This window comes from Monodon monoceros, unplaced genomic scaffold (genome assembly GCF_005190385.1).
Source record: "Monodon monoceros isolate NGI ecotype Baffin Bay Population unplaced genomic scaffold, NGI_Narwhal_1 Super_Scaffold_5, whole genome shotgun sequence".
Taxonomy (NCBI): Eukaryota; Metazoa; Chordata; class Mammalia; order Artiodactyla; family Monodontidae; genus Monodon; species Monodon monoceros.
The window spans coordinates 95,503,013-95,521,784 of record NW_021703782.1 but is presented as its reverse complement, the minus strand read 5'-3'; the positions used below and the strand labels follow the sequence as shown (position 1 = coordinate 95,521,784).

General features: G+C 44.3%; 1 protein-coding gene across 1 annotated transcript in view; it reads right to left on the bottom strand.

Annotated features, from left to right (window-relative positions):
- The window catches only part of PAPPA (pappalysin 1), a 253,443-nt gene that overhangs the window by 152,585 nt on the left and 82,086 nt on the right, over positions 1-18,772 (bottom strand). The window contains exon 8 of the mRNA XM_029203474.1: positions 14,987-15,485. Within this exon, the coding sequence (XP_029059307.1) occupies positions 14,987-15,485 (499 nt within the window). The remainder of the gene's footprint in view (positions 1-14,986; positions 15,486-18,772) is intronic.

The window sequence follows — 18,772 nt, the reverse complement described above, 5'->3', positions numbered from 1 at the left end:
CTGGCACCATGCTCGACGTCGTCATATTCTATTTTGATTGAAAAGAACTAAAACTGGCAACAAAATATCCTTCCTCACTGAACGCTTGAAGCTGTGTGTAGTCTTCTCCAAAGAATTTCTTAACATTCATGCATTAAGGTTACACACACTGTTCTTTCCTACATATGATAACAATATGCTCCTTCATTCCAATTTCGTTTGGGTATCACCCTGGATTCTTCAGAGAACACTTTACTTTTGTTCTAGGTTGAGAGGTACTTTGGTCTTATGTTTTATTGGAAGAGGGCTGTTGTTGATTATTTGAAGAAGACAGAGAATATCCTCTGCCTTGGGAAGCGACAACATGAAAGGCAGTTTGACGTCACTGTGGATGTCACCTGGACCACGTCAGGAAAAATGACTACGGTTATTCCATTAACTTTGGTTGTGATTTTCGATGAATTAGTTCTCCTCTCTGGACCTTGCTTGCCTTGGGCAATTCAAATAAAAAGCATGTATGGAGCTTCTGGCAGGAGTCATTCCAAAGATGAAGAAGATACCACCATCACTGATCTCAAATAGTTCAATGGGCAAAAGAGAGGATAAGCCAAGTACAGTTTGACTATAATTCAAGGCAGAGCTTGAAGAGCACCAACAGAGAGGAGGGTCCAATCGTGGTTAGAAGGATGAGAAAGGGAGAGTCCTGACACCTAGATTAGGTTGATCCCTTCTACAGGTGTCCATATCCTCCCATACTTTATTATAAAACTCACACCCTTTGTTGTAAGCAGATGTCTGTCTTCCATGGTGTACATTAAGCGTTCTAAGGACAGAAAAAAAACATTAGCCTTTCATTGCTACATCTCTGTACCCAGCACAGCGCTTGGCACAGACTAGGTTTCCAACAATACCCGCTGAAGGAATTAATAGTCGGAGACAGTGCACGTGGGGAACATATCAAGCCGTAAATGATAAGCATGGTATTCTGGGCAGTAGGAACAGCCCAGAACAGGACACAGGTTAACCTTCTGAGATAAAGAACAGTGCATTAAGACTGGCCTGCAGGGTAAGCCAAAGGAAGTGCTAAAGTTTCACGAGAATGGTCAGTTGAGAGTGTAAGGTAGATGGTGGAGGGTTCTGAGGCGAGATGTTAGGGCTTGAGTCATTGAGGGATGGAAAACCACTGCTGTAAAAGCAGGGGACTGGATGCGATGATTTCCCAAGTCCCACACCTCCAGCTACAGAAGTCAGAACTTAGATGTGTTAGCAGTAGTCGAGACACCGAACCGGCACCCAGGGCTTTAGACAGCCTGGGTTCCCTCCACCGCCACCTCAGTAGACTGCGGCCCTTTCCATTCATGTGGAAATTAAAGCTTTGCTTTAATGAAATCTTAATCTCAGAAGGGTGAGATTCCATTGCCAAGAAAAGAATCTTTGTTTGGGAAAATGGACTTTGGTCTTACAATATCCATCCACTATTATCCCTGGTGACCACTGTGAGCTCCAACCCATGGTCTGGATTAAATGAATGAGGACTGAGAAGGCAGGGATCTGAGAATCCACTGGGCGTGTGTATCCCTCCCAGTGGGGCTAGGGTCCACCCCTGTCACACAGGTAACACTCAGCTCATTCTTTTCGGACTGACAGTGCCGCCCTCACTCTGTATAAGGCTCAGGAAGGAGCAAATGTATACATGCAACTGACTAATTCCAGCAGCCTTGGATATAACTGTACAAAGATCTGCCCTGGTACCAATTTAAAACTCAGTAGCACATTTAATAAAACTAACAGTTTGCAGCCAAGGCCTTTGTTGTTTTGTTTTAATCATCTTTTACCACCAACTGAAATGATTTTCTACTTTCTTGGTGCAGTGAAATAAAATCCAAGAGAAAGAATGGGGGGGACAATGTGGAAATTATAAAAGATTCAGAGTTTCAAATCCTGGGATAAGGTCACAGCAGCCCTGAGAGTTAACTGGTTGTTTGTGTCAGGCTGAGATTTGAAGGGAAGACATTTACCAGTTTGGGGGAAACGCCACACCTGTATAGCATTAAAGAAAGGAGAGAGGAAAAGAACTACAAGGGACTCTTGTTTTTCCTGCATGCAACCAAAGGTGATGTGTGACAGCTTCCCCAAACACCCCTGCTGGTGATGGACAGGTCTCTTGATTGCAGAGCAGGGGCTTGTGACAAACTGACTGGTCGCCAAGACCCCTGGGAGCCAAAACACCAGATATAGTCGGAGGTAAACAAGGCATGCAGCACAGGGTGAAAATGGAGGCCACACGGGGGCCAGGAGTCAACAGAGGGACCCAGTGACAGCTGGTGATTGAGCGGCACTAACTGAACACAGTTGTTGAGGACCAGGGGCCAGTGGGGAAAGCAGCCTCCCTTCTCCTTCCTGTGGCCTCTCTGGGTGGCCAGCGATTTTATTACTGGCAGAGGGTGAGCCCAACAGCATTTTCGAATTTGGCATCACATCTAAAACCATTTGGGGGCTGGGCATCTCTTTCTTCGCCCCCCTAGCCCCACCCTCCCCATGAATGCTTTGGATTCGGTGAAAGTCGGCGTGCAGTTAGCAAACTACACTTCCCCTCGAATTTTGAAACCCATGTGCGCTTGGGGAAAATGTAATCCTTATGTTTCTGATTCATTTACACTTAACTCATCAAAACGCTATTTTGTAAGAGCTATTTGATGTCCGCGAAGTCTTCTGAGCCCTTTTGTAAGCCTGGCTTCTTAGAAGCAGGAAGTCACGTTTCTGACGAGAGGGGAGAACTTGAACTTAAAAGATTGAGTTTGTTTTGAAATGAGGGCTCTTGGAGGGTCACGTGGACCCGGAGCTTGGCCAAATGCGTTCTCTCATTTCCTATACCACCCCCCTCACCAGCACCAGCTGCCATGACGTTACTAATGTCAGCGCGCGATGATTTCACCCTGAGCAGCCAACGGAGACTTCTTCATGATCAGAGAGAGCTGAGCTCAAAGCTGAATCCCAAGGTCTGGCCAAACTCCAGCACTCCGCGATGTTGGGGGAAGGCGCACCCGGATTGGGTATCAGGAGCCCTAGGTTCAATTCCCTCTTCTGGCATCAAAGGGCTGTGTGACTGAGGAAGTGGCCTCCCCTCTCTGGGCTCAATTCTCTCATCTGTAGAGTGTCAGTGCTTCAATGTTCCTTCCCGGCCTGAGAGGTTTTGAGTCTAATTCCTAGACAGGAGGAGGTGTGAGCACCTCAGAATTCTCTCTGCTGAAAACTTTTGGGGACTGAGTTTGTATACAAGGACCGTAGCTCAAGAAGGAAACACAAAAAATGTAGAAATCAGGCTTTGGATATTGGTTTGCTCAGTGTCTCACTGTGGGATGGATGCTAGAGCCCAGAGAAGGAGGGAATAAGTTGCCCCAAGTCATGCAGAACGTCAATGGCAGAGTCCAGCTTTCCTGGCACTTTGTGACTAACATCGTTGGATGGAAGAATTCAAACGTTTCAGTTTATAGGATATTGACGCTCAGGCAAAAAACCTACTTTCCACTCTGACAACAAGAACGTGAAAGCAGCATTAAAATGGAAGGGGGCACTGGCATTGCTTTGCGTGAGGCACAGTGAGGTGGTGTCTGGCTTGTATTAAAGCCCATGAGTGAATGATTAATCCTGGGTAGAAAACAAAGCCCATGCCTCGTAACGTTATAGGTATTAGTGTGGCGGAAGATTAACCCCACGACCCCCACAGGGGACCTTTGAGAACACTGGACAACAATTCGAGAATCGATGCATGATGAAAACAGGTGGTCTCACAGGTCTTGTCTGCCCACCCCCCAAAACACACACACACACACACACACACACACACACACACACACAGAGTCATGCACGCATGCACACACACGTGCACATGCACATGCCTCACCTGCTCCTGAATCTGTACACAGAAATGTTATGGCTCAAAGCAAACTGTAGCTGTCTGCCCCCACCAATTCGCAGACTGATAATGGGAAGACAGCTTTGAACTCGTCCTCCTCTCATCCCAAACCAAACATCCCTCTATCTCCACATTATGCGTTTCAGTGACGCCAACAACATAGGCACTTCTAGGACATACTCACTTCCCTCCTCCCTCTGACCAGTCGTGGGGTACATCCATCCCATCAATACTGCTCAGCCCCATCCAGTTCTCTCCATTCCCACCTTGACTACCCTAGACCAGGGCCATCTTCTACTTCAGTGCTGGCAACATTGTCTTACCTCCCTCATCATTTACTGTCTGTGCCTCTATCCCTACATCGGCCCAGATAGCCACACAGCCACAGAGCTGTCCTAAAACCTAACCTGATCAGGATTCTCTCTTACCCCTAACAGCCCCGCACCACCCTCGGGATGAAGCCCAGACCCGTCAGCATGGCATTCTAGAACCAACGTTGCTGGCCTCCTCTCAACCCCTCTGGCCTCTTTGCTCAAACTCTCCTCCTCAAAACTGACCCCTCAGCCACCATGAGCAAACAGTCCCCCCCTCCCTTCCCTGGCTAAATGGTCCGGCCTTAGTGTAGATGCCACCTTTCCCAGGAGGATCTCACTGACCTTTTAGCTGAGTGAGGATTTCCTAGCCCTTGTGCTTCTCTTATCATAACACCTTTCTCACTTTTGTTACCACTTAGGTGTCCCCTTCTCATATGAATTAGATGAAGCTCCCAGATGGCTGGGACTGCTCTTCATTGCCCCGTTTATCTCTCTCCATTGCCCAGCACGGGGCCCATTACAAAGACAGTAATAAATAAATGCCTGTGGGGTGGATGGTAGACTGACTGACATAGTCTGGCCCCATCCCTTCCCTTTAGGGGGACTGCGGCCGCAAGAGGAGAAGAGACCATGCGATAAGATTTTCTTTGATCCTTTTGCCCCTCTGGTAACGAATCCATTTCAGACGTTTAAAGGAAGACCTCCAATATACCAGCTATCATCTGTATTACCACAAATTTCTGACCACTTATTGATCTGCCAAAGCGTTTACTCATTCATTCATTCATGCCTTTATTGACCCGTTTATTGACCATCTACTTCATGCCTGTCCTTCCAAAGAAGCTGAAGATAATATGACAAATGTTACCTAGTTCCCATCTCTGGTATCTCACTGTCAAGTCAAAATGCCGCTGAACAGGAAAAATACACCAGTACATTCTGAAATTGTCCCAAATGGAAACTATCGGTAAGCCCTAAGAGAGAGAGACAGTAGGTCAAGAAGGAGCTCTGAGGGCCCCAGTGCACCTGGAAGGCTTTCTTTACAGACGGCCAGTCTCTGAGCTCGCACGGGACATGTAGCCTGGTCCCTCTACTCTTACTGAATTAGACATACTCGGGGCAGGTAAGAACTCCAGGAGGGTCTGAATGGAATGTCAGAGCTGGAAATGACTTTCAGAGTCATTTACCTAGGCCTTCATTTTATAGAAAGGGGACTTGGGCCCACAGATGGGGAATCATGACCCAGTAATATAGCAAAATCTCAGGAGTTCGGTACTTGAAGCCATGTCTCCTGATTCCAGGGCCAGCACTTTGATGGGTCTTCTCTCTTTTTCTTTAGCTCAGCTACAGAGATTAAAGTGCAATGGTCTTTTCTTTCTTCTAATCCAGCACTGAACTCTGTGCAGAGTTGAACGGGAAACTGTTTCATGAGTGTGTCTGTGCATGTCTGTGTGTTTGTCTTTCACACATACTCTCTGGCCTGGCCAAGAACAAGCCTAATGAAAACCAAACAATAGGAAGAATCACGAGCATTTAAATCTTTATAGTTCCCCCACATTGCTTCATGTTCTTGCAAGTCCATTAGCTCATTAGTTTTTCAGGACACCCTTTGTGAGACTGTATGGATCGGAATCATCACCCACTTTTTTCCAGGGACAGGAGCTGAGGTTCAAAGCATTGAAGGAATCTGCTCAGGGTCATGCAGCAAGACAGCTGTGTGCTGGCCTGAGAATCAGGTCTCCTGATCCCAAATTCAGCATCTCCTAAGTAATGTCTGAGGTTCCTGCTTTAGCAGATACAACACAAACCCACTATGTTCTGTCCTGAGGATTCTCATCATCTCTGAGCACAGACTGAATGGATTTTGTCCACTCCTCTTGCCAATGCCCAGTGTGAGATAAATTCCTCCATTATTCCCACATCTGTAATTACTCTGACGGCTGTTATTTTCCTTCTCGTTCCCATTCATTTACTTGTTTTCTTAAAAATCAGGAACTGGTGCCCATACAACCAAGTCCAGTCCATCCTTCCTACCCACAGGGAGAAAGGCAAAAGAACAAAGAAGCAGGTGACAGCAGGACACCCGCTGCAACCCGACTTCACTAACTCATTGTGTTCCAAAGGAGCTCTTGATCTACCCCACCAACAAAACACTAAATTAAAATCTATTCCTCCATTTCAGGAAATAACATTTCCCTCATTCCAGATACTCAAACCAGAAACCCGGGAGTCACTGGACAGCTCCTTCTCAGAACCCTTGCATCCAATACATCTCCAAGTCCTGTTGGTTCTACTTTTCAAACATTCCCCCAATTCATCCACTTCTCCTGCAGATAATCATAATCTCTGGCTTGCACTTTAGCAATAACCTCTAAATGGACTTTCCCACTCTTCCTCAATCCCCTCTTTACAGAGCACCAAGAGCAATTTCATAGAAACACAGATCTGATTGGTTTAGTCCTCTGCTTCCCAATGAACAAATCCAAACTCCATAACAGAAACTCCCTTCACAATACGGCCCCTGCTTACAACTCCAGTCTCGTCTTCTGTATATCCCCCCTTAATTTGAGGCGGAATTATGCTCTACTGTAACCTCACGTAATAATAAATCTTCAGGTTGTAATTATATTTTTATTTGGGCTATTATTCAGACCAGCCCTCCTATCCAGTTATAAGATTCACAATTACAGTGCCAGCATGGAGACTGACACGCAAAAGGCACTTATTCTTAAAAGACTGAACAAATGAATGAATAAATTTATCAACAGAGGCTTGGGTCCATCACTTAACTTCTGTGAGTCTTAATTAATATCTGTAGAAGAGACACTATAATGGTCCAGGAATGCATCAGACTGATCCACAGAAATTTAGATAAGTGATCTCAGTAGTGTTAGCACCAACCAGGGGCCCTTCGCACTTTCAAAATCGTGAAGGTACCTGGAGACAGTCAGCACTTCTACGGCTACTGCTGACCCCAGAGATCTGTGTATTCTGCTAAACCCTTTTGTTTACCCTAATGTTCCCAGAACCTGTATTTCATCCTGAGAGGTACTTGGCCTAAGACTGATGAGAGGGAGTTGTAGGTGGATGATGCCCGGCTTCCAAAAATAGAGGAAGATTGTGCTGACTATGTACACTGCTGGCCTGGGCTAGGAACAGAAGTATTTGTTCTGGACTTGGAGAAACAGCTATCAATCCTGATGCTGCTCATTTGTCCTGATGGACATCAGAACGCAGGCAAGGCCATGTTGGAAAGGTGTGGGGAAAGGCCCTGCTCAGAGAGGGGTCCAGCCTGGAGCGTGCATTTCCACAACAGGTTCCTGGAAACCATGCTGGTCTGACCATGCCCACACTGTGCCAAACCTCTTCCTCATCTACTTAAATATTCAAAACCTAAATGAAAAAAAAAAAGTTCTCTTCTGTGTGTTTATTCTGTTGCTTCCTGGAAACAAGAAAAGCTCGTTTTAACATCTACTTTCTCCATCCATCAAGATGCCACCTTGTCCTTTTCCTGTCATAGCAATGATTATGCTCTATAGTTTGCCAGGCATGCCCTTTGGCGTCAGGCAGGGAGATGTAAAACTTGACTCGAGCATCTATTAACTGTGGGACCTTAAATGAACGACTTTACCTTTTTGAGTCTGACCTTCCCCATCTAAAAATAAAGCATACTGATAACTACACCTCATCGGTAGGCTTATAAAAATACTGAGCATATATGAAGTATTTACTACATGGTAATTATCAGCAGTAGGGATGCTAGTACGGCTAGTAGTAAGTGCTACCTGCATAAGTGATGGTGGCTAACACAGTGATTAAATTTACACTCCACTGAGGTCAGAAACTGGGTTGGTTTTTGGTAACCACTGTATCTTCAGAATGTGGCATGGTTCCCATCCAAGGAACGTTCGAGAAATATATCAATGAATAAGTGATTACTAAGAGTAACTTCTTCATAAATGCTAGTTCCCTCTTGACTGCCCATTCTACCCTAGATTCCAGTAACACTGATGGATATGCAGGAGGGCTGACATTAAAATCCCAATTTAGCAGATGGGAAAACTGAGGTGTGAAAAGATTAACAACCAGACACCACTTAAAGATATTAATAGACAAGTCACAGAAGAGGGAATGTAAACAGCCAGTCGATATTTGAAAAGCTGCTCATTCATGATGCTCAATCACAGGAACACCAATGAGAAGCCATGTTTTACCCATCAAATGGGCAAAGACAAAGCACTTCCATTTTGTTGGGTAGTCATGACCACGGATACACCTAAATAACCTGCAGCACATTCCTACTGTGGAATGTTCTATAGCAGTTAAAAGGAATGAAGTAGATTTAGGGACCAAAGTGGACAGATAGCTCAGATGACTACATTTCTACATTCGATCTGAGACTGAACATGTTCTTCTGCCATGAAGTAGAGTAGGTTGGTTCATTCATTCTTTCATTCATTCTTTCGTGTATGCATTCATTCATTTATCAATTTTCGCTGAGCATCCACTGGGTTTCAACCATCCATCCTATGGCAAACTTCTTCAATGATCAACTTTTATTCATCCTTCAGGTCTCAGCTTAGACATGACTTCTTCCAAGAAACCTTCCTAAACCATCTCACGCTGGGTTAGATGCCCTTCTTGTGTTTTATATACCCTTCTTGGGACCCTCACACCATACACTTTTCATGCTGCAGTATAATCACCTGATTTCTTTGCCCGTTTCCCCCTTTAAACTGTGGGATCTCTAGTTCTAGCACAGAACAGACACCTAGTAAATATCTGTGAAATAAAGAAAGTATCACTGAATATGATTAAATTAGATTTTCACTATTTGGTTGATGAATGAATGAAAAAAATGAATACATACAAGAACAAAGAATGCATGACTAGGTGACATACAGAAAGAGCCAGGAAAAGAAATGTGGCTGAGTCAAAAAATGAAATGGTGACTCACCTTGAGAGCCACAGAAACAGCACGGAGGAGCCATCTGTGCTTCAGTTGACCCTGATTTGGTCTAACCTTTCCCAGCCCTCTGAGGCTTACTATGGCATCATGTGTCAATACTACGGCTAAGATGTGGAAGCAGGAGACCCTTTTTCTGAGAGGTTCTACTGCTGACTCACTCTTCACTCATTTACCTGACAAGCATTCATGGACCCTTGACTCTGACGAATGAGCATGCTAAATTTTGTATTTAAGAATCTGAACCAGGTGAGAGAAAAAAACGCAGGCACAGTTAAATCTAAGATAAGCCAAACAGTGATCAAGGACCAAGTTATAAGACATCTATCTGTGTTCCAAACAGGCTAGGATCTCAATGATGGCAGGTCACCCAGCCTCTATTATGAGTCACTAGGAGACTCTTCCAGTCTCTGTTCAAATGTCACCTCATCACAGAGGCCTTTCCTGACCACCTATCTAAAATTACTAAATCCTACCCAGTGAGATATTATGTAGTGTTTTCTGGTTCGTCTCTTCCAACTACATCACGGGGATCAAGGAGAGCAAGGATCTTCTCTGTTCTGTTCACTACTGCGTTGCTAGTGCCTTGAAAGTACTCGGGTTCATGGTGGAAATCAAAAAATATTCACTGAGAAAATGAACGGATGAGCGAACTAGAAAGTTTCTGAGCTGACTGATAGGGGTTTCTGAGTATGTGGAATCCAGAGGAAGAGATTTGAGATTTGATCTGGAAAATGTGGACTCATATCCACAACAATTTCCACCCGGATCATGTGAATATGTCCTTCCTTTATGTCTATTCACTTACCTCAAGACTTATATTGAGAATGCTGAGGAGGTGAGGTGAAATAGAGATTATGTTGGCAGCTTAACAGGTCTGAATGTGAAAGAAGAATCAATAGATTAGTTAATTGGGACACACAAAGAAGCTCGTTGGGAGAGATGACTTCTAAGAATATTTCTAGCTCTAAATCAACGATTCTAAGAACAGAGAGGCACAAACAAAGTAGGCAACGCAAACATAGTTGTTCAACTAGAGAATGGATAAGAGCACTAGCTTTGGAGCTGATGGATCTATGTGCAAACCCCAGTTATAGTTACACAGTTTGATAGCTGTGTAATCTCTGAGTTTCAGGTTCTTATCTGTAATTTGGTGATAGGAGCACCTACGCTGCAGTCGTTGTACAGATTAAGTCAAATGAGATTACTTAAATAAAGCCCTTAGTTAAGCATTTGACACATAGTAGGTACTTAGTAAATGACAGCTTCTCCATTTCTCTTCAACTGCTAAACTCCTTCCCATTCTTTACTCAAGAGCCATTCAAAAATATTTACTGAGTGCCTACTTTGTGCCTGGAATTGTTCTAGGCACTGGGACTGCACCAGCAGATAAACCAGCAAAAATCCAGTCCTCAAGGAGATTGTATTCCTCAATTACAGCTCAATTCTTCCAAGTTTCGGTTAGAAACCACTGACTTTCTGTTTCTGTTTTCTCCATCAGGGCATTTACTATACTGCAGTGCTACTGCTTTCCTAACCCCCTCTCTTCCCAAAGAGTGGGCACACCATGTGGGCAGACTCCATGCCTGTCCTGGCACCACTGTACCATCATGTCCTAACATGGTGCATAGTGTGTAACAGACGTCCAGTAAGTATTTGCTGAATGAATCAACGATGGATAGACGAACAGATGAATATTGAAAGTTAGCTGCTATTCACTGTTCCTGGTTTGCTCTATATCCCACTTCCTCTAAGCCAAAAAAAAGGGCTTAGTTTTATCCAGAGTCTTTACTTCTTAGTGAAATCTGGAGATTCTATACAAACCCAAGTAGCATGGTGCCCAGTGCAGAAGCACTTGGCAGTCAAGTTTAGAAACAGAAGCATCCTTGCTCCTTCTTCCCAGCCAGACACAAAAAGACCTGGCCATGTACCTCATGATGCCAGACTTCCAAGAGTGGGTCTCAGGAAGGGACTGTGGGTTGGTGGCCTGTGAGTTGTAATCCTGCCTCCTACCTCCTGTATCTTGAACCGTAGCCAGCTTGGATGCATGTCTGAGCTCTAAAATTCTGCCTTTGCATTATTAGAGCAGGAGGTGGTATGGTATTGTGGTTGAGAAGGTGGAATTTGGAATTAGACATGGGTTTTAAACCTGGCTCTGCCACTACCAGCTGTATTAGGTTGGATAAGTCACTCTTCTGAGCTTCAGCTGCCTCAGAAATATGTGTCAGGCACTTAAAACAGAGTCAATGTTCAATAAGTGGTTATTGGTATTGTTATTATTATCGTTATCATAATTATTCACAAACTACACCTTTCACTAGGCCATCCAGAACTGGTGAGGTCCATGCTGGGTACTGATTCAGAGATAAACAATCTCTGCTGAGTCCCTTTTACTACCAAAAAAAAAAAAAAAAAGTCACCTAAGAACAACTCCTATCCACAGAGAAAAGCTTCACATGTTGTCCCCTCATTTTACAGATAGAAAAAATAAAGCCCCCAAAGGTGATGCAATGTGTCTTCATGTCACATAGTGAGTTAGAAGCAGGGTCAGCACTGGTTCCGTTTTCCTCTGTCAGTGTCAGTCCTCACTCAATGCAGAGGCTTCCACTTAAGGGAGACAGTCCCATTTTTCCCTTGTACCGGCCAAAAGCAATCAGTCTACGAGAAGCATCCATTGGGTAAGCACAGAAGCCTCTCCCTTCATCAATGTCATACCTTGGGAAACTATCTCCAGTATAGATAACAGAAAGAATAAATATTTTTGTTGAGAGAAAAAATGAAGACAAAGGTCAAAGGGAATCATGTAATGGGTTGAGTCAGGGAAGAAAAAGAAAGCATTTTTTTTCTCTCTCCTCTTTTTCTCCAAAACAGTCTTTATATAGAACTTGTCTAAGAGCCAATTTATTTGATATGGAAAAAATGTGAGAGCAGTAAAATACACACACACACACACACACACACACACACACACACACACAAACACACACACAAAGAGGTATTTGTGTTGGAGTTTAGAACTCGATTTACCAAGAGATAAAGGAGCTGAAATGATAGGTTGACTTGGAATGATATTTTATTTTTTCAGAGTCTCAGAGAACTTTCAAGTCAGGAAGTGGAGCCTGGCCCAGCCCAGGTCTCCAATAAATTCCTTGGGACTCGAGAAAGACAAAGAGGAAGGTCAATGAAGGCCTCAGTCTAGACCTTGTGCCTGCAACACAGTGGGGACCAAAGAAACATTTGTTGAGAATGAAAGAACAAATGGTACACAATGTAGACCTGAATAGTGGTGGTTTTGGAAGCAAACTGGCATAGGAATTGGCATTTTTACCAAGTGGTTAAGGTCTTCAGCACTAAAGTGTGAGTGTCTACAGGAAAGTGGCAAGGGCTGAGTCATCCCTGAATCTACAGATCTCAGCACAGACTCTGGCACACAGAATGTTCTCAATACAAACTTGTAAATTGAATGAGTAGTCACTCGTATGAGTAAAGAGACCTTGGAGATTCCTGGGCCTTAGAGATCATTTAGAGCAGTAACCATTAAACTTCAACCACCATCAGAATCATCTGGAAAGGTCCTGTACTCAGAGTTTCTGATTCAGTTGTCTGGACTGGGACCTAAGAACATGGCTTTTCTAAATTCTCAGATGCTGCCAGTACGGGGCCACACTGTGAGAGCCTGACTTAGTGCAGTGGTTCTTAAACTTGGCTGCATGTTAGAATCATCCAGTGAGATTTTAAAGTCCTAATGGTTAGGCCTTATCTTCCTTACCGATTAGATCAATACCTGGGGCAGGACCAGGAGGAGGAAGGAGGCGGGGATGCAAGTGAGCTGGAGGTGATTTTAAAATGCCCCCAATTTTTGTAGCGTGCAACTGACTTTGAGAACCACTAGTCTAGTACAACTTCCTCCTTATGGATTGAAGGCCTCTGAGCACCGGAAAGAGTGACTAGCCTAAGAATGCACAGCAATTTGGTGACTTAGCTGAGAACAGAACTCAGGGTGCTTTTCCTTCTTCAGTTTAATTTCCACAATTCCACACTTATCAACCTGCGTCAGCGCTCACAGGCTCACAACCCAAGGCTGAAAAAGAAAAGCTGGGTTTAAGCTGAGGTTTTAAGACATCTATTATTTCTTCACCTCATTGTTTTATACAGAAATGTTAAGTGGATGCATATTTATAGAACTTTACCATTCTAGACAAGTGACGAGATGGAAGAGACAGGGTTACAGAATATTTTCAAGGCAAGACGATCTTTTAAGCACGTTCTCAAACACAAACCAAGTGCTCCCCCTGAGTTCTTACACAGGTGTTCTCCATCTCTGAGTCAATGAATGGGTAAGGCTTTGCTTGCGATGTGCACGTTAATTACCAGCATTGTAACAGGAAGTGCTGGTAAAGTGTTTGAAAGTGGTTCTGTCTTTTAGAAAGATTAAAAGTTTCCTCCAGAACTTGGTTTCTATTAATAATATTTGGCTTAGCAAATATTTTCAAGTAGACAGAGCAGAGATTGTGTCTTGTATCATCTTAGAACCAAAGAAAGTGCCACAAAAGGCCCATAGAAACCATTGACTTCAACATTTTCATCACACGGAAGAGGAAATCAAAGCTCAAAGAGATGGACTGATTTAGCTAACATTAGTAAGCGGACTGGCTGGGGCTAGACACAAGGTGTCTGACTCTTGAGCTATTGTTCTTTTCAATACTCAAAGTGTTCCCCACCCATGTCACTTGTACATAGAAGAGGTTCAACCAGTGTTTGGTGGTTGACTTCGTAGACTCTTGGTACCCAAATTAGGTGTAGCTAAGGCTCTCTCATTTGTTAGATTAAAGCAGAAATTGGAATCACGTCTTTAATTGAACAGTGGTTAAGTGCACTGGCTTAGGAGTCAGGATGAATTCCAGTCCTGATCTCACCACTTCCTAAGTATGTGATCTTGGACAAGTGACTTCCTATCTCTAAGCTACAGTTTCCTTCTTTGTAAAATGAGAAGGAGACTAGGGCTGTGGTTGTGGGGAGGATGAAATAAGGAAAAGATGCAAAGACCTTAGCCCATTGTCTGGCATATGGGAAAAGCACTAATGGCTTCAAAGTAAGGCAGCCCCTCTCATAAAACATAAATCCTCAGGATATCTGAGGAAGAGGAGATAGAGAGGTGGACTGAGAAAGGAACATTAAGGACAAACAGTATCTCACATCAAAGCAATGAGTACCCGAAAAGAATCATGGAGACCTAGAGCTGCAAAGGCTCCTAAGTATCCAATGGGTATGACCCTCTCTTCCACACTGGAAAACAAGGACTGTTACTGGTTATGTTCACCTTCCAGCAATATTCTTATGCAAATATCCAGGAACATGCCCAATTCCCAGCCAACCTGCTATAACTTCACCCCCTTCTCACCCACTGGAAAAGCAATCACAATGCATGAATACTCTTCAATTTAATATAAGAGGGAAATCATTAGCAAACTTCGGTTCTTGTACTTTCATTAGTAATACACGACTTTCTCATTGCTACTCTCATCCAGCCTCCTTCATTTTACTGTTGGGAAAACTACGCTGCAGAGAGGTCAGAGAGGCTTAGAGTTTACATGTTACGGCTGCCACCAAGATTCAGGACTCCTGGTTCTTTGTCCACTGTTCTTCCCACCATATCAACTCTGCCTTGTTAAGACAATTCTACAGCCAACACCAGGTTACAAATCCCTAGAAGTGAGTCTGGCTGTGATGAAGCTCCTTCCAGTGCAGGCCTCTCTGACCCTCCTTACATCCCTCTACAGCCCACCCACTTGATCCAGAGAGTGCACTTACATGTCTGTGAATCTTCTATTGAAGTGTAGGGTGGAGGCCACGTCCACCTGGAGCGGAGGATCCCGGACCACCTTGTACTGCAAGGGCTTACACTCCAGGCAGAGTGGGGTGTCTGCAACAGAGGTCAACATGGCCGCATCTATCTCCAAGTGCTCATCCAACGTGTAGATCTGGATGCCAAACACCTTCTCGTTCACATCCCGGAGTTTGATGGTCAGTGGGACATCACAGAAGACGTTCTGAGGGCCCAGGGAGATGTTCTTCCCACTGATAGTCAATAGTTTGATGTCATTGACAGCCCCACTGGAGTCCCAGTCAGTGGAGACAAAGGTCACCCAGATGGTCAAAGACTCAGGGACCAAGGGGTAGTGGAATTCCAGTTCAAGGTAGCAGCCTTGTGGCTCAGGGCAGGCTGGAGGGACTGTGTGTGGGTTGACAGCTGAATTTGGGCTCCAGGTGCGGACACTGGACTTACAGGGTTGTTCAACATCTGGATGACCTGTGGACAAGAGATGAGGGGATGAGTTCGTCCTCAGAGTTTCCTGCAGACCTCTGGTGACACTGGCCTGACTAGAACTCACAGAGAGGGTAAAAAGAAAGGGAAGATTCTCAGTGTCTTGGTGAATCTGCTGTGTGCACAGCACCCAGCTCATCCCCACACCTGCAATACAGATCTGGACAAATCACCAGACATCTGGTCAAAACTACATTCAAGTAAGTGTCTTATGACTGTGTCGGTGCCCAAACTGTCCCACCTCATTTATTACTTGTAGGCTTTTCTGCCTCAGATGGAAAGAAAGAAGGAACACACATTTGCTGAACATTCACTATGTCCTCTGAACCTGTTTAATTCTTGCAAGGACCCATTTCTGAGATGAGGCAACTAAGGCTCAGAAATGTGGAGTGAACTAACCAGAGTCTCACAGCTTGAAGTGTAACAGTCAGCATTAGAGCCTAGTTTTGTCTCGTCCTGAAGTTCCTCGTTGTTCTCCAGACTGAACGGAAGAGCCACTAAAATAAACTAGCATCCCTGTGGCACTGCCTTTGGTACAACCTGCTTGGAATGACAGAAGGGCCAGAAACCTCCAGTGAAGAGGAGGTAAGTAACGATAGCTTCTGCCCCTTGGGCTGAGTATTCTGGGAGGAAACTGTCTAGAACCATGGATGACAGAGCTGGAAGACAGCCCTGGAGCCATCTTATCTCTTTTCCTCCCCTTCTCCACATGAGGTCATTCCATACCACTGAGCTTCTCTGAGCTCTGTCCAGTCTGACTCAGGAAGGGGAGGGATGGTTAGGAGGGGGGAGAAGGAAGGAGAGATTCTTCTACTCTTTCCCCAGAGAGACGATGCCTCATCCCCACTGATCTCAGCCTGCAGCGACTTCTGAATTTTTCTCTGCTGAGATCATTAGTCCTAGACCCTCAGAGAGCTCTCCTTTGCACTGCTGAGAAAAGTAATCAGGACTCAATGCAGTGATTGGCTCTAATTTATTTAAGGGTGTCTAGCAAGAGATACACATCAGCTGGTGAGGGTAGGATGAAGGCTCTCAGGTTGTGCTATCAGCCACATTCTTTAGCATCAGTGGTTGATGGGGGGTGGAGATGCTGGACATTTCTAAAGCAGAAGGGAAAAAAATCAATCTTTGTCCGAAAAGGTTTTGATAATGTTACAGCATAATAGGAATCACCACAGTATGAAAACTAGAAAGCCATTTTGGGTGGAAAAGCCATTCCAGTGAAAGCTGTAAATGCCTCCAATCTCCTTGCCTCTGCCCAGCCAAGGGAGAAGAGAGAAGATGTCCAGTGGAGATGGAAAAGAGAAGAGAAAAAGAGATGGGAGCAAGGGGGCTGGGGGGTGGAGAACAAGGAAAATTCAAAAGACTTTTTAGATATAACACATCAGAACAAGAAGAGATGGAGGTAACTACAAGATTCCCTCCACCTCTCCTTGGCCAGGTTCATTTATTACTTGCAGCAAATGCTGGATAGAAGAGACCGGTTGTTTAAGTCAAAGGCACAAACAAGACTCCCTACCTAGGCTGAAGCCTTTCTTCTTATCGATTCTCCAACCCAAAGAGTTCCTGATTCTTTTGACTCTGTGGGTTGTTGGTACTCCTGTATCACTTATTCATTCAAAAAGCTTTATTGAGGGCAGCGTTTGAATACATACAGAGCACATTCCCTAGCCATTAATTTATTTATCTGATTCTTATCAAAATCCTATAAGATAGTTGTCATTTGTGTCTCTGTTTTGTAGCTCTGTTTCACTCAATACCATATTCAGTCTTTAATACAGGGCCTGGCACATAAATAGTGAACACAGTGGACATTCAATAAATATTTGTTAAGTGAAGAATCTTCTATCTTGTTCAAATATGGAGCTACAAAAGAAAGTGAAGGCTCCATGGAGTACTGGAGCCTGCTGTGCCACGGCAGGCGCCAGGTGAACACCCCCCGCCCTCCACCATGGGCTCTCCTGGAACTGGCAAGCAATGGAGCAATCTTTCTCCCTTCCTCGGAGAAAATGACTGTCAGTGGTGGGAGCCACAGGAGAGCAAAGATGACAAATCTGTCTGGCTCACGCTTTCATCCCTGGTTCATTGTTAATCAACAGAGGGACCAAGTGCTTTCCAAGGGACAAGAAAGTGAGCTTGGTCGTTATGCTCAAGTAAGTAAACAGGACTAGAAATATTTGCAAAGTGTGTGCTATCAGAGACCAACTTTTAGATGTACAAAAGAGCCTCAAGGGGCACTGAGTCCAAGCCATCAAAAAAGCAGCAATCCCTTTAATAATACCAGTCTTCATGCACTGACCATTCTCTGTGTGCTGGGCACTGTGCCAGGCACGTTACATGCCTCAGCTCTTTTCATCCTGGCCATAAGTCTATGACGTTGGTCTTATGAAACTCATTTTACGGAAGAGGAAACAGAGCCTGAGATGGTTAAGTAATTCCTTGGTGGGGAGTAGGATACTATGTGATACTGTTGGTCCAGGGATCATGCCAAGCTTTGAAGGAATGAAAGATGGGTTAAAATATCAACTATACAGTTTCTCACAGTATCACCTACTCTAATGATGCCTACCCGACAGGGGTGCTATAATACTCAAATGGGATGAGATATTTAACAGAGGAACATATTCACAAGTACATTAGCTCTGTTTTGAAAAATAAGGAAGAATTAACAAGGGAAAGCTTGGGAAAAGGAGATATTCCAAGCAAAGAGAACAGTTGAGAGAGAATGTGAAATAAGATGACTGTGGTTTTGAGTGCAACGGGAAAACGGCTGGCATACTAAGCCGAACCCAGATTATGAACGGTCTTGTACATCACTTTAAGGAAACTGAACTTTATGCTGAGAGAGCTTGGGAGCTACTGAAGAATTTGAAGCAAGCAAATGAAAGCTGTCTTTCAGAAAAACCAATGTTTGGAGTCACAGATACTCTCCATCCATCCATCCAGGGAATAATTGTTGACTGTCTGGTCTGTGTCCAGTGTTAGGCTATAGTCACTGGAAAAACAGGTTTTGCAGACATGGTCTCTGCCCTCATGGAGCTTCTAGTCCAGTGAAAACAGTTAAGAAACTGCTGTACTAATTCAGATAATACACAACTGCTGCTTGTACAAAGGGAACATCAGAGATGAGGACAAATCAGTGTCCCTACGGAAGAAAAATGGATGCAGCTGGGAAACTAATTGGATGTGTGGTGATAAATCTGGGAGAAGGGTTGAGAAAAGTAAAGGGAAGGGAAGGGAAGGGGAGGGAAGGGCCGGAAAATGAACATCAG